The sequence below is a fragment of the Athene cunicularia genome (assembly GCF_003259725.1).
Source record: "Athene cunicularia isolate RWA chromosome 14 unlocalized genomic scaffold, athCun1 chr14_part1, whole genome shotgun sequence".
Taxonomy (NCBI): Eukaryota; Metazoa; Chordata; class Aves; order Strigiformes; family Strigidae; genus Athene; species Athene cunicularia.
Window position 1 is genome coordinate 7,982,247 of NW_020799118.1, and position 17,086 is coordinate 7,999,332.

The 17,086-nt window shown below is 34.9% G+C and overlaps 1 protein-coding gene across 1 annotated transcript in view; it reads right to left on the reverse strand.

Annotated features, from left to right (window-relative positions):
* BAIAP2L1 (BAI1 associated protein 2 like 1) overlaps positions 1-16,849 on the reverse strand; it is a gene marked incomplete at its 5' end in the record, with an annotated part of 33,480 nt that extends 16,631 nt beyond the window's left edge. Inside the window, 2 exon segments of the mRNA XM_026859235.1 lie at positions 13,448-13,534; positions 16,750-16,849. Coding sequence (XP_026715036.1) covers positions 13,448-13,534; positions 16,750-16,849 — 187 coding nt within the window.
* Positions 16,850-17,086: the final 237 nt, after the last annotated feature.

Genomic DNA, 17,086 nt, shown 5'->3' on the forward strand with positions numbered 1-17,086 from the left:
CTCTTATACACATCTGAATGGGACACGACACATATCAAATGTCTTAGATAACTTAAAAATAACACAAATATTTCCCAGCATGATTTTTGAAACCATGCTTTGTAATACAGCTGTAATTCAAAGTATGACCAGGAAGAGTAACACCAAGTTCCACAGTAAATTTATTTTAGTTTGAAATAGGTTCAACACACAGACAGAAAGATCTTTTAGGCTGAAACTTCAGAAATTTGTGGAATATTTTTAAGCTTAACCAAGGCTGTTTGTTGTATCTATATTTTCTATTGAGAAAAGATGACAGACTAGAACTCCATTAATGCTGTTGGTTTGTTACCAAAGACAAAAAATAATCACTAACCCAAGATGTATAAGTTATTTCCCCATACACAGCATCCCACGAGCAAGACGACATCCTTAAAAGACTGTTTTCACAGTAGATGAACAAGAAAAGCAATTTCTAACAGGTATACTCATCGTAATGCCAGAATACGGAACCTGTGCAGCAGTTACATTTCAACCTCACTGTTTGCACTGGGTGATCATACTGGTTATTTACCTTTTTAGTTTATATTGACTTATGAACACAAGACTAGAAAAATTAGTTCACGTTAGAAACAAAAACTGAACTCAATAGAGTTCTGTCATAGAAAAATATCAACAGCTACGAACAAAATTGCTTAAACTTTTAAAATACTAAATAGCTACATTAGAAGTATTAATTGCATCACCTTACTTGAAATATACTTCAATTTTGTTTTATTTAGAGGAGGTCACTCTTGAAAAATTTCAAGTCTCTTAAATGAAAGACAGACTTAGACGTCTGGGAGCAAAGTGCTTAATTATATCATTTATCTCCTCTTGTCCTATTTTGCATTCAGGGCAGGTCTAGTAACTTCATGTCTTGATGAAACCATGCAATTATTTACATTAAACAAGAGAATGAAAGGCTGAGTCAAAGCTACACTTGGAGACAATATAGTTCAAGTATATTATTAGATGCCATTTCTGTCAGGATGCTCTTTCTTCCAAGCTACCCTTTGCCCAGAAGAAACACACAAATAACAAGGGAAAGTTAGAAACAAAGTGCTTTGAAGCCAGTGCTCCTGAAAGATAATAAAAAAGAAGAAATACAATATAACAAATAAATGATTGAACAAAACATCTGTTAAGCCTCAAATGCATTAAATATACCGCTCTGTTATAGGAAGGATTTATTTGTACAACAGATCCTTTAAACGCCAAAAGTCTTCATGGAATTTAACGTGAAAGAATAAAATCATAAAGAAAGACAAAGTAATGTAAAACTTCCCAAGCCCTAACTGTACGTTATTTCTAATACAATTTGTCCAGAATGCTTTAGAAAACCCACAATCTGTAAAATTAATACCAATATGCACATAAATCAGTAGGACTAGGTCAAGTCTGCCTTTCCTTACTGCATGAACGAACATGAAGTAAGAAGCAAGGAGTAAATCTCTCTGTAGTTCATTTTACAAAATGGCATTGATACATGACCATTCAATGTCATTTTATGAAGGTGACTGCCAAAGGTGAAGAATAAAAAAAAAAAAAAAAAAAAAAAAAAAGAGGAATAAAACCTTCAACAGAGAAAAGGGGAAGAGATTTCAGAGTATAATAAAGTATTTTAAGTTCACTATACATGCTATATGCAGTGCCCTGAAGCAGCACCTCCAAATACACAGTTCTGTTTTACTAGAAGAGCAAATAAAGTAAAAAAAAAAAATCTGTAAATAAAACAAAAATCGAAGCAAAGAGAACTTCACATTCTAAATGGCATTCTCAGATAAATTTTTATTTTAAAATATGTGGAGTTCTCACTCAGGCTGTGAAGAACAGATATGTTTCAGCAATATAACAAGCAAGTATGTTAATTAAAACAGATTAAACATGGGTTAAAGGAAATGGAAAAAACCTCCACAGCACAATAGTTGAAATCTGTATTCATGTACTAGTCCAGTAAAATAAAATCCAATGGTGATATTATGAACCATACCAAATGAAAGTGAACATTATAATGCTATTGGACATGTAAAAATTAAAGTGCTATACAGTTAATGATATCTAGATATAAAAATGTAGTCCTGTTAACAGCATGTGTTGTCAAAGTTGTTTACGTTAGGCTCCCACACAAAATAAACTGCAGCAATTATTCATTTAACATACAAATAGTCTCATGCTTTCAGCTCCCCTTTATGTAAGCATTTTATATGAAGTTGCTTTCAAAGCATCATTTCTCATCTGAAGTTAGCTCACAATATTTCAAGTAATTATCTGAAACTCATTTAATGCTCAGCAAGAAGTTTCCATTTATCCATAGCTCAGTTTTACCACTTTCTTCACAAGTTCCATTACTCCTAAATATTTTAAATCTTCTTAGCTATTTTATGGTCTCATTGATATAGAGGAGAAAGAGTCTTCTAAAATTTGTAAGACCCTGCAAGATACCTCTAAGTATCTTGCCTCCATGTCCAGACAAAAACAATAAGCAACAAATAGGATTGTAGAAGACACTGTTGCTAATTTTGTGAGTTGGGCACCTGTAGTGTTAGGTGGTGATGAACTCACAGTACTTTCTCCTCCTCATAGGGATTCTCTGCTTGTGTTCCTCACATGGCTCTCCAGTGAAAAAAAATAAATTCTAGTGCATGCACAGAGGCTTTTATATATGTTTGACCACAGTCAAAACTTCAGCTGCTTTAAGTTAAAAATCAAGCTGGGGGGGTGGGGAGTACTATGGCCTTTTTTATCCAGTCAAATAATTTCTTTCCAGCTATATCATAGCTAGCATACTTTAACAGGAGTCCACAGCTGTTTTAATCAGCATACTACTTTCTAGGTACAACATACTTTCTTCTGTTGGAAAAAGAGGACCTTTCATTGTTTTACTTTTACAGCAAGTTCCAATATTTGCTTAATTTTGATATGTACAAGTTTGAATGCACATATAACATACATACAAATATGTATCTATATCTCACTGACAGCCTGTTCCCTCTGCACTGGAGCCAAATAACATCAGAGAAAAAAAATTAGAAAATAAAGGTGGCTAGTAACAGGCTACCACTGCTATTTTCTCTGTCATCCTCTCTCCTAACAAGCTTCTTGGAGCCAGGCAGGAGCATACAGCTAACTGGATAAATTGCACTGGTGGCAACAGCTCAGCCGTGGCCACCACCTTCTCAAGGACCTCTGTCTTCCAGTCACAGGCTTATTATGTTGTGGAAGTGGCTGGAAAAACGCATTCAGGACCAGCTTTATGATGATGGCTGGGATTTTAACCAGAATTAATTTACATCTCTAAAGGGAAAAACAAAAAACTAACCACCAATTCTCAGCAGCTTAGCTGTATATTATTTGGAATAAAATTTGTTAGAATGCATACTTGGCAATGCTCTTTAACACTCCCCCTGTTCGGTTACAATTGCTCTCAACGTGAGGAATATAATCAAAGAAACCTGCTATTCAAAAATCCTTTTGCCATTTCATAATTAGACAAACAGTGAAGGGATAGATGACAGTTCACTTCTACTGTAGTAGCCTAGCACCTCTTATTTATGATACAGTCTGCTTTTGTAGCTCAGGATCAAAATTCTGTAGTAATCTTTTCCTTGTCCTAAAATTTTGCTGATGATCATGTGGGGAAAAAAAAAAAATAGTGTAAGACTGCATAATGAAGTACTTTCCCAGTACATAAGACAATTAAAATTACTTGAATTAAAATTATTACTTTTCTTTGGAATATTTAAGTATGGAAAGATACAAAGAACTCCTCAGCTCTTTATACCTTAGAAAGTCTATGGCTGTTTACAAAAAAAGCCATATTCAGTTAAACCCAAGGATCAGCTTGCTTTTAAAATATACTTGACTAAAATTAATGCCCAATTCTTTTAGCTTGACACAAGGGATTTTAAAAAGAACTACTAAATTCATACCATGCACTACATGCTATAGAGTGGGCCATGAGCTGTTCATAAAATAGCTATTCCTCCATATGATTTTACAAGAGACAATACTTAAGAAATTATCAAGACCATTCCAACTTCCAGTTACTCCAAGTTTGTTCTTGGTGTGATGCTACTGTTTTACAATTTTAAACAGAAGTATTAGCTTACATTATATTTTAAAGAGGAATATGACTTGATTACAGTTTTAGCAAAGTTCAGTCTGCTAGTCTAATTCCCCTTTCTCCCAAGTTGCTTTGATCTCTTAGTCAAAAAAATTCAGAGATTAGAATTTTTTTAAACCTACTATATCACTGAACAGATGTTAATTAACATGAAATACACATCTTGTTTCAGATGATTGGTAAGTATAGTAACTAAATTTTAATGTTAAAGGAAAGGAGAAACATACGCCACATAAATAATGCATGAAAAATGGCAAACTTGTTTCTCCACCTGTTACTCCATTACCAATATATACAAAGACCGCTGCAGGCATTTATTTTTTTTACCCAAACATAAAACCACAATATATTAAGGTATGTATTTCAGAGACTGATCTTTCATAGGGCCTTGAAAGCCTTACATACAATAGCTTTTCATACTTCAGCTGCAGTGGTGTTAAACAAGTGACTTGTAATCCTTACACAAGTCAGGTGCAAAGAAAATAAGTTACAATACAACCACAAGCCTGAACTTGCCTGTATGAAGCTCTGCTGGTTTTAGGCAGATTAGTTAGGGAAGACTGTACAATAGAGCTAATCTGTTTTTCAGCAGGACTGGACAAGCATATCATGCTAAACAGCAAAAACTGAAATTCTTTACAGGTTTCCAGTACTAGAGGATAAATGTTTATTATAAATGTTACATGAAATTCAATAAAATGCAAAGGACTCACAGCAATTTTTATTACAGCACTTTGGAACTGCCACCAAATTTCAGAGTCCTGGCACTGTCCAAAAAAAAATCCACACCTAAATTGAGCTGAAAGTTTTGATAAGAGTCTTCTCAGAAGTCCAAAACAACTGGGTTCGGCCCCATTGTCTTCGGAATGTAACACATGACATACTGGGGTTTTTGCTTAGGAATAATTCATCAGGAAGACCTGACTGTACATACAAAATACAGTTAGACCTTAAAGGATTTACAAGCTAGTGACATATATGATGTCACTTTCTTCACAATGTTGTCATTTACTTTCTATTTTCCACCTATTTCTCTCACTGAAAAGACAATTAAGCATATGTTCTTTACACAGGCTCTCAGGCTTATTTGCCAACAGACATACATGGGGATGACAGTGCATTAAAACTCTTAATTGCTAAGCGTCAGCTGAGGGGGAACAGCCTCCTGCCTGCTCTACTAACCCCAGCACCTTGTGATGGTACTATGCTGGGCAAGTTGAAAGCTGCTGAGGAACATACACCTGCCATGCATGCAGAATGACAGTTCTCACTTCCAAATTACTCTTTTCTAGACAGACATACTAGCCACGATCTACAACATATTGCATGTACACACAGGTGAAGTTTGGAGCATCCTCTCCAGGGCTTCCACTGCAAGATGAAAAACGTCTTCGCTACTTATGAGACTCATGTGAAATTCATCTGTTCCAATATAGTCAGATAATCTTAAAGGATGCCCCTCGTGGTGTTTTCTTAGGCCTTTAAGGCACAGCATGAAGATATCAAGTACACACTCACTGTAGGTGTTCTGAATATCTAATTTTTCCCTTGAAGGTGTGTGGCCACATGTGTCATTATGGATGTTCTGTGCTAAACTCCAGAACCATCGTGCCCAAGGAGGTGTTCTTACAGCAGCAGGTACAGAGACACAACCCTGGTCTTAGCTACCACGCTACAACCCTAACACTGTAACGATGCAGCACAAGTACTGCCAATGCTACCCATGAACTGTTAACTGCCCTGAGAAATTCAGGGCTATATACTGTAAGAGTGTTAAACCCTTATCACTGACTAAAATCCGGAGAATCAGCTTCAGTTCACAGGTTGCTGTAAAAAAAACAAACTGAAATTGACTGAGAAATATGATCAATTATCTAGATTTTAATCTGAAAAAATAACTGGAAAAATATCAGAGTCCTATCTTCCATTGGTGCTACTGCAGTTGTTCCTGAAAAACCTCATATTCACATATTCAAAGAGTCTTTCATATTCTATTCCTCCCTCCAGCCATTTCTAGAAACAGAAATTTGTACCTTATCTGGAAGTCTTCATAACAGAAGTTACAACATGATTGTATACAGAAGCAGCTTTTTTGGGGGTAGTCCAATAAGAACAAGCTGCAATACCCATTTTTAAGCATTTACATTCTTTATGCTTAATAACAAACCCACATCTCGTTCAATCCGTTTCTTGGTATTATCATTTTATATTTTAGCAGCAAAAAATTATAGATCTTAGGAGCAACAATCACCAACAGATCTTAAGCCAATGACTATTTGTTCAGCTTCACTGTATGACACCGCATGACCACTCATTATCCAGGACATGTTTTGTGGCAACCTTCTTCACTGATTATTTTTGTTTGTTAATTATGGTTCTGGATATCAACATGGTAACAGGTTTCTCTTGCCTTTCTTTTTGGTTTATTAATAGCACAGTGCTAAGTATTCTCCACTGTTGGTGTACACTGACTTGCATGAGCTTTCGCTAGGCCACTGACAGGGCACATACTTATGAGTATCTGAATAGTTAAATTGATTTATAAATCAGTGAACATATACAGTGTCCAATAGCTCTGCAATAGATGGCCAGGCAAACTACTAGATGCAGAGTTAAGTTGTTCATACTTAAGAATCTGAGACTGAAGTTTTTCTTTCTTCCAGCAGACTTTTATCAAAAGATTACATGCAGAATACTGAACATCAAAAGCCACGGTACTGATTCTAGAGGAAAATAAAGTTGTCAGTATGATTGTTTTAACCTTATAAATGACCTTGAAAAGTAGAACCATAAGTAGCAGAAAGTTTCCACTAATCCAGTTACTGGTTTCATCAGTATAAATGTATCTAGAAAGGCTGGCTCATCTCCTTCCATCTTTCTATGGCAGACTGGAGGCCTATATAGCACAAGCCCAGAATGTTATTGTAAGATTAGAAGATAGAAAACTTCTCTCCTGAAAAGACACACGAGTACTTTGTATTTCCTTTTTAAAATAGGTCTCTGCGTACTTTCCTTTCACAAGCAGAGAATGGAGTGGCTTCTTCCAATGCAATCTCATTATAAATATAGTAGAAGAGCAGTTTATTAATGCTCCATAGGAAAAGCTGGCCTGACATACTAACTACTTAAACTGCAGCCTCTAAGCTAGTTTCCCAGAAGTTTCCACCAGATGAGGTGCTAAAGGGGTTCTGTAGTTGCTGGCACACTTCACTTGCCTTTCTCTCCAACATAATCTATTTCAAAAGCAGAACATTTCCACTATAGAAGGGAGGACACCAAGGCAGTAAGCAAGATGTGACAAGAAGACAGATCTCTCTAGTTTAAATGAGCCAGTGGAAGGAAGGGTGGTAGGTGTCATCTTTCTAAAACAAATGAAATAGGATTCCAGCTGAAACGGTCAATTTATATGCTAAAGTAAGCCAGCAACTCTGCCTGCCTGCCTGCCCACCCCTCTCCCCCGTGTTTGTTGTTTTTGGTTTTTTTTTTGTTTGTTTGTTTTTGTTTTTGGTTTTTTTTTTAATGTTGAAGTGCAACTAGCTACGTTGATCCTAAACGATAGGATTTTGTCTTATTTTGCTTGGCTTTCTCAATAGCACTTAAGTGTCACTCACTACTATGATAGAGTAAGAGAGCTATAGCTTTTAAAAGTACCTGCTCAAGTGGCAATTTTGCTTAATCAGGAAGGAAATAAACAGTTTTGAATGACAAATACTTGCAAGATAGCATTTTTGAAAGATGGTATTGCCTTACATTACAGTCTGATTAGAAATTTCAGCAAGGAGATATGTTCTTTTTAAAAAAATTAAAATTTTCCAATTCTGTTCCAAAACTTTTTCTATACAAATTGGCCACTTAAAGCTCAAAGTTTCTGATATTGAAAAATATTTAATTTCAGCAAATAGAAGTGAGGAGAGAAGTCCACAGGATTTCTTAGTTGCAAACATAAAATGGTTATCAAAAAAATTAATCAGAACCCTAAGGATTGAACTACTGATTACATTAGTATTAAATTTACATTATTATCAAACTGTTAATTATTAGTTTGCTTTAAAAGCAGCTAGTTACCAAAGGATCTCTGTTATCCTGTTGGATGTTACTCAAAAGTTCTGACTTACTAGCTTACTCATACAGATTCATAAAAATGCTAACTATTGGATAAATTGCCGGCCTATTCACTAATCATTAGCTTATTCTCTTAACTAACTGATGGTTTATCAACCTTGACTCTCAAAGTATTATGCAGTTACCCCAATAACTACAGACATTTGGCTAACTGCAGAATAGTATAAGGGCTCCCCAAAGAAACATGCATATATAAAGAACCCCTGCCCTCAGCTATCCACATGGTAGTATTACTATATTACTACATGTATTGCTATATCACTTCACATTGAGATTTTGTATTTGACAAAGCATGACAAAGTTGTGAAGAGTTTTAAAGTTTCACCACTTAATGAGCAACCTCCATTTTGTGAATATGTTCAAATACTTTTAGACTCAAAGCACAGTCCTTTCTTTTGTTCCTGAGGAGAATATCAAGTTCAGGGCTCTTCCTGTGACGGGCAAGAATTCCACTTACTATGCACATCATTACAAATTTATTTTTTTATTTTTTACCTACCTACCTCTCCCTATCTTGTGACTACCACAACCCAAAGCAACCTTTTAGTCCAGCACTTGCTTTTCGAGATCACCTGTAGTGGTTTAACCAAAATATTTCTCCTGTAAAGAACCCAAAATTTTTCCAAATTCTTACATTTCAGACTATAGATGAGCATAAGCTTTTGCACACCTGTTTCCAGATAAGTTTTAACAGAATAAAACTGTGAAAACAATAAGCCTGTAACACAGAGTAATCTTTAAATAAATAATCAGTCTTGTTTAGATTAGTAAAAAGATTGATCTCCTATGATTTTCCTTTTAACATGCTGAACTTCTGGAGTTTAGTTCCATTGGTCAAGACCACGCAATGTAATATTCTTCTTACAATTGGACTTCTCCTATTTTGAGAAGCAATGAATAATTTACATTTATTAGTTCTTGAGCAATAACATCTAGGTACATACCCATAATATAGTTGTGGGCAGCTGCTATAGATACAGTTGCCACACAAACTGGGACTTTACACCCACAATATAATGAGTTGTGCCTACAATAGCTGGCAGGTGCTAAAGAGGATAGTTGGGAAGATATGAGAAGTAGTAGTCAATGAGTGAGCTCAATTCCTTGAATAAGTGAAGGTTGCAAAGACAACCTGTGCTACCAGAAAGAGTTTATTAAAATTATAAGCACTAAAATTCAGTAAGACAAAGCCTCATAAACCCATATTTGGAGCAAGACAAAAAAAAAGATTAGCAACACAACATTAAAGTTACTACTTTAACACTATATCAGTGGTATAGTATCTACATGAATTTATTTTTAGTGCATTATTAAACCCCAAGATTTTACTGTGCTGATGTGGTATGCTGAAATTGAAGTGTGAAATCTTAACATTTTTAAATATGCAGTTTCTTGTTTCCTATCTTTTCTTCCTAGTGGGTTTTCCAAAAGATGCCTAGGAAAGATAGATATGCAAATTCCATATTGCAGAATAAATTAAACCACATAAATTCAGGTTATGTTCCTAAATGCTTGTACCCAAGTCTGAAGGGCTACAAACTCAGAAATTTAAGGAAATAAAAAGTTAAAGAAGGTTTACCTAAATCAATTTGTACCTTATTCATAATGATTGTATTATGCATGTAGTGTGTTCTTCTATTTCCTCAACTTACTCATATTATTCTGTATTAAAATAATCCAGAGAACTTCAACCAGACTTGAAAGATACAGATACTTAATACAACAGCTCTGAATCAGCTGGAATATCCAGATGTCTGTTTCTTTCTCTTCTGATCCAATGTCATTTGACAGAAGAAAGCACTTTCTGGCATTTTTACTTGATTTTGTGCCCCAAACTCTGCCATCTATTCATTTTACTCTCTATTTCAAGAAATTTTCTTTGCTATTTTTTTTCCATTTCTGTTTCTACCCTGCTCTGGGGTTGGTATCCATTTTACTCTGTCATTACAGCAAGACCATGTTCTGCATTTCCTTATGAGAAGGAGGATTGACTGTGTTTGACAAATCTTTACGTCACACTTGGCAGTAAATACACTCTAGGTCACCCAGCAGGTTTGGGTTTGAACTGTAAAATGACTCAGTGCAATACTGCAGTAAAGATTCTTCATAAATTCTAAAGAATATTGTGTTTTAGCCATCTGAGCCTTGCAGTCCTTTCACAATTAAGTTTAACGCAACAAGACTGAATTTAGAATAAAACATTATTTTCCATCTGCCACTACTAATGGTGAAGTTGCTACAGGAAAGATCTGAAACGTTGTTTCCTGCCTCATTCACCTGTTCATTATTCAAAAAACTGATTTTAATATGAACTTTATCTACAGCTTGATATACTAACTACTGGAGAAAGGGGGCAAGAGGAGAAAAGTACCTAGTGGCTGATGGGTGGAACAAAACTGATGGAGGAGGCACGTACATTTGAGTCAAAAGATAATCAACTGGCAGATATGCTTTCCTTTTGTTTCTGCTGTAAATGATACAATGCAGTAAAAAAACCCAGCACCATGGATTTGTGACTACTATGAAGTCTTGCTATCCATAAGTCAATTGTCCCGACTGTGGTTAAACTGGTAAACCATGGAGGCGAGGTGCTTGTTTGTTTTTAAACAGATTGGTTTCAAGCATTACTTTAAATATTTACTCTGGATGTTTAATTTTTTTTATTACTCAGATGAAAACATTAACATATTATGGTTGTCCAAAGACCTAAACACTGGAAATCCAGATGACAGTATCTCAAATTATGCTCAAATATTAAAGCATTCAAAAATGTTTTAGAACTTGGTCATTGATGGTTTATTTAATTCACTGAAGAGCCAGGATAATATTTTAAGTATTAAAAAATTATAATGATCTCCTCCTGACATCTGTGGGAATGTTGCTGTTGATTTCTGTTAATAGAGGATGATGCCTTAAAATTTTAAACAAGTTACAAAGATATCCCAGATAACAAAGACACACATAAAATTACAGAAATCACTCCTCTCTGCTTCTTTGCCAGTCACCTTTAGACTATTGCTCTTATAAAACAAGCTAGTGGGTCAGCTCACTTGATGCTCAAGAGAATACATTCCAGAAAAGTAGTTCACAGGCATATCACAAAACTTAACTGTTGACTCCTGACCTCTTTTTTTTTTTGGCAAAGGTGACAGAAGTATTATGCATGATAGAGCTGTCAGTGGTCAGTAACATGTCTTTTGGCAGGTCTAAAGAAACTCACAGAAGACAATTCCACAGTGGGCTGTGCCTACAGTAACTGCACTGAGGTTAATAGGGTCCACAAATGAGGAAATCCCAGCAGTTTAACCTAGTCTTTCCACATCCAATACTGCTCAGCATGCATCTTTGTATTTTTAAAATACTAAAAAGGTGCAATAATTTTTTTTCCTCTTTAAGCAAAGATACTTTCAGAGATGTCTGGGGCATATCATATTTGTTTGCTAAGTAGTTCAGTATTGTAGCCCAGCTTCAGAAATATTAAGACTTTAAGAAAATGCAAATTGTCTCTCACAAACTCCTAACCACATTATCCTGCCTTTTCCAATGTTTACTGACTTTCCTTATCTCTAAATTTAGTATTCTATCAGAGAGTATACTGGAAAAAATCCAGAGTTGCTCTTTTCCTTAAGAAGAAAATATTTTTCTGCAGTAACAGTTTAAGTAGAAGATTAACAGAAAACAGTGTTAGAGGCCTGACCCTGAGGAAGGCCATATTTTCTCAAAACATTAAAGCTAGGAAAAGGTTTATAGTTGCAGGGAAGAACTCATAGTGAATAAAAATTATTTTCAGTCACAATTCTGTGTTATCCCCAATATTAGGGAAAAACTTATTTTCTGAAGTCAGCTTGGGAATATTTTCAAACAAGCAGATAATATCCCAGTCATACAAAGGTCAATAAACGGATTACTTCCATGCACTTGACCAACTGCTTGATTTGAAAAATTGTAATTATGCATTTGTTGATATTTTTATAAGACTCTGCATGGTTACTTTTAAACTTTATCATTCTTTTGTTCTACAGTTTGAAACCAGAAACTGTGCTTTCTGTAAACAACCTGCAAAGCAAACAAAAAAAAGCAACTACATTAGGACTGTTTGCTTTGTACTGTTTGCTGTTCTGCCGCTCCCAACCTTCAAAACAGAATGTTAATACTCACAAGCAGTTTTAGAACAGATCATAAAAATGTATGCAGGCACACAGACACCAGCAGCCACTATTCAAGAAGAATCTTTCCCCTCAATTCTATTTCAGCAGAATCATTAAAAAGCATTTACTAAAACCATTCTTTTTAATCACCTGAATTAACATACTATTGTGAGTTACAGGAGCAGATGCATGTTACATCACTGAAAGAATCCTACATTGCCTCTAATCAAAAGTTCAGAGACAAGAGACAGTTTATCAAGTTATTTTTGTCAAAAAGCAAATGAAGGCTTTAAACAAACGTCTGCTCTTTACAGTACAGTTCACACCGTTTTGTAGCAAGGTTTGAACCTTTTGTCAGAAATGTTACAAGTACTTTGATAATTTCACTTTTGTAGGTTGAGCAGTATCATGTCAATGCCAGCCAAAGGAGTATGAAATGCAGTGCTGATGACAATCTTTCAAAAATTCACAAATTATTTTCAGGAAAGTACAGAACTTGATTAATTTTACATTAATGTAAATGTAGTACATCTTTGACTCTACAGTTTCTCTTTCAAAAGCTCAACTAGAAAGTTAATGCATCTGAGAACTTTTAGGGATACACTCAATCAAATACAATGAAGCAGAACTTCACTCTTCATAATGGAACTCATCCAAGAGAATAATTTCAGTTTAGAACTGTTGTCATACACTAGGACTCCTCATACCAATACCCTGTTGCAGAAGTATTTCAACATTCATCTCTACTAAAACTCAAACTACACATAATTCTATAATAAATAAATATGAAGAAAACCCACGTTTTTGAATGCATAGGCGGAAATATATTCATAAAAGTGAAAAATAGTGTTTTGACAATCACCTTTTAAGTGTCTTGAGAAATAACACACCTTAAGGGAATCTAGTCCCTTCCATTCATGCATTATTTAAGAGTAAAACATACTTCTTCCAATCCTTCTCTATTTATAGTTTATATTTTGAAGTAGGTTTGGTTTTGTTTGGTTTTTTTTTTTTTTAATGAGTTTTCACTTACCTAGTTCTTTAGAAACTGGAGAATCAGCTGATATATCCCCAATCTTTGCAAGGCTATCATAATATGCTCTTCCAGCCACTACCATAGCTGGTGGGTGGGGAAAAAAAAAAGGTGTTAGAAAAACTGTTGGAAAAATAACTGAATCCCAAACTTATTAGAAATGCCAAAGTTTCTCTGCCCTGTATTAGACAGCCAGACCACTGATCTGAAGAATGGCTACTGGCCATGAGACAATGGACTGACAGTTTGCAACAAGGGGCATGGAGCCCTTCAAAAGCAAATCATCATTTACTGTTTAAACTGACTGAAAGAGTAATTTACTTCAAAAAAACAAGCTATGGTTAAATACAGTTCATCAAGTGTGACATATTTACAAGTGAAATGTGAAAGGTTCAACACATCCGATACAGCCACTCCTAAAAATTACAATTATGGATAACGCTGTACAGTCATTATATATTGCAATGACAAACATAATTTCTTACGAAAATAGTACACTGAAATTTGAGGATCTTACATATAAACACTAACTTTTCCACTTTAAGGAAATTTTAGGCCATAAATGCTAAAACTTCAAAAACTAAGTCTCTGAAAGATGATGTCCAGGTTATGGAAGTGATTCATTTGGCATTCTTTTCTCAATTTTCAACATACCATCAATGTTCCTGACATTAAAAATTACATTGCTCAGCAACTTAGTGATCTTAAATGTTGGAAGATGTCTGGTTTCTTGGACAGACATGGAAAAATCAGCATTGATATATACAATTTCTGTACAGTTGTTTTGACACTCCAGGATTCGTCACTGAACTCAGGATGGCAGAGAAATCTGTATTCCAAGTACTTTAAGCGATGAAAACCTCCAGGCAACAAGTGCATATACAGTTCAAGAAGAAACCTGAAGGTTTAATACACCCCCACCCAGACAGTTGTCCCCCTTTTATTGTTTACAGTTCAATTCCAGTTTTACAGGAACCAATAAGCTCTTAATATAGATCACTGAGGTTTCAGTTATTCTCAGTTAATCATTTCCTGGTTATAGCCAATTTAAACAGCAAAGCCAGTTTTGCTAGTATGAACACGGAAACATCAAGTCTCAAACTGCAGGGGGGCCAGTAGTGAGAAACATTTTACATATGTAGAAGATCTACAATGGTTGCCTTGCATCTTCACAGTATCTAGAACTGATCTGCACACCACACAGGAAAGTAACAAGGACATATGGCAAGGTTTTATTGTAAAAAAGTAGTGAGAAATACTGATTGAAGTAAGTATTCATGATTTTTTTGTAGTAGTACATTTTTAACCTAAAGTAGAAGCCAAGCAGTCTCTCACTGTTGACTTTAAATAAATTATTCTGAGAGGAATGTAATTGGCAATTGCCAATTATGGGCTAAAATATTATATAGTATTTTAGGTCTGTGTTTTATAGGTTTTACTAGCAAAGGTGACATATTTGGTTGCCTAACAGCATATTCACTGAGAAGTCTAAAACTCTTCCAAATGAAACAGATTCTTTTTGAAGCTCTGTGCATTAGACAAGAGAAATTTCTATCTAAGCTGCGTCTCACAGATACTCTATATTCAAACTTTCTGAACAGAAGAATTATACTGATGGAACAGTATGCCACCTGTATGCAAAGGTTTTTAAGCTATTCCAACTCTTCCTATCTAATGTTTTCTCAAGATAGCCCCAAGTCTATCTTTTTCCTAAAGCAGACACTAAAAAAAAAAAAAAAAAAAAAAATGTGTGATTTCTCCTATCTAAATCAAGAACTCCACTTGTATAGTCTCTTCACCAGTAGCATGGCTAGTAACTTCTACAGAAAAGGAGTTTTAACCTTTTATCCTCAAAATGTATAACAACACATTACAAACCTATCAGAAGTGCTTGTAAGTTTTATGTTCCTTGTCAGGCTACTCCGACTTGTTTGGAAAGCTGCAAAGTATTTGTTTAGCAACAGAGTATTTACTCCTTGTTACAGATCTATTTATACCACTCAGAATTTATGGAGAAAAGATTAACAATTTATGAGAGTCTAAAGATGACTTTAATGTAGTTTCTCAACAGTGGTTGCAACATTGTAAACATTTATTCATTTGAAATTAAGCATTCATGCTAGATTGGCTGACAAAGCATGTCTTAATACCTATCAGCCTCTCCAGTACTGCCGTGCAGCTATACTGTGAATTACTGATGACAAATTGAATTAAAAGAAGCACAATGTAATGTATCAATATTAAAGTATGTGAAAAGCAGAACCCTCAGAAACTAGTATAAATGTCTTTCAGCCAAATATGAACACATTTATTACTTCTGGTACTACCTATAATCCCTAAGGTTAGGTATTAGGTAACCACAATATTAACCCATCAGGTTAGACATTACTGCAAATAAGTCAACATTTCCCTATTTCCATCTCCAGCAGGCTTTGTTTTCATCTTTTCTCAAGCCTGGTCTAAAATTTGCATGAAGAGAGATTTCAGTGTCTATTTGGCTATGCACTACTATGACAGTATCACATTTCTCCAAGTACTGGATTACATGTAGGGGAAAGATATGCAACAGACGTGAATGAGGCAAAATTAGAGAGAGATTTTACATTGCTTTAATATAGTATCAAGCAGCTCAACAGGTCTGCATAGGTGCAAGCTCTAACAGGTCCTACAATATAAACTTTGGGAATCTAGAGCCCCATCTCAGAATCCCATTCTTAAATAGTTTCTGAAATCAATAATGGAAGTAAACAACCACATTATAAAAAGTTTGAGACTGGGTCCTTAGATTCAAATTTATTCATTCTAATTTTGACTCTATTAAAAAGATACCATCAGGACAAGAAAAAGATCAATCTGCTCCTGGAACTCTCACTCATTCAAGTTGTTCTGTTCACAAGGTAAATTAGATAGTGATATGTATAGGTGAGCAGGAACAGATCCAAGAATGTGAAATATATTTGGAAGATATTTTCAGGGGAAACAAAAAAGAGACTAATTTACATATCTGTTTTTTTCATTTGTATTATTATTCTAATGTGGGTTATTTACACTTTATGTTCAGTTTATTTTGCAGTAGCTCTGTGCCTAAGTGTCTGGGATGCAACTTTTGCAGGACAGTAAAAAAAAAAAAGAGAAGGTACATGTGTTTGGGTGTTAGTACTTTTTTCTTAGGGTTTTTTCCTGATTAACACACATCCAAAGTTCAACATGTGTATAAGCTTAATTTCCAACTCTTATAGCCAATATGTATATTTAAATGAAAATGAAACATTCTTTCTAAAGTTAGGACCTAAGAGACTTACCATTAACAGCTTTTTCATAATTCTTCCCCAGATTTATTAAATTCCTCAGTCCTGGATTGAACTGTTCCATAACATTCTAGTGAAGAGAAAACAAAATTTGTGTTATAAACAAGGCAATTCAACAGTGGATGAAGATATTTATCGCAGTGTCACTTAGGTCTAGTCTTAAATTCCATATGTACAGCATACACCTGAAGAGACTGTGGATGGATGAAAGAAGACTTGGGAGGAAGGGGAGAGCAAAGGATGGAAGGGAGAAGAAACTGAGCATTTAATGTCAAACAAACAAGAAAAAAGGTAAACTATTTCAATATGAGTAAAAAAGGAATCTGGCTGT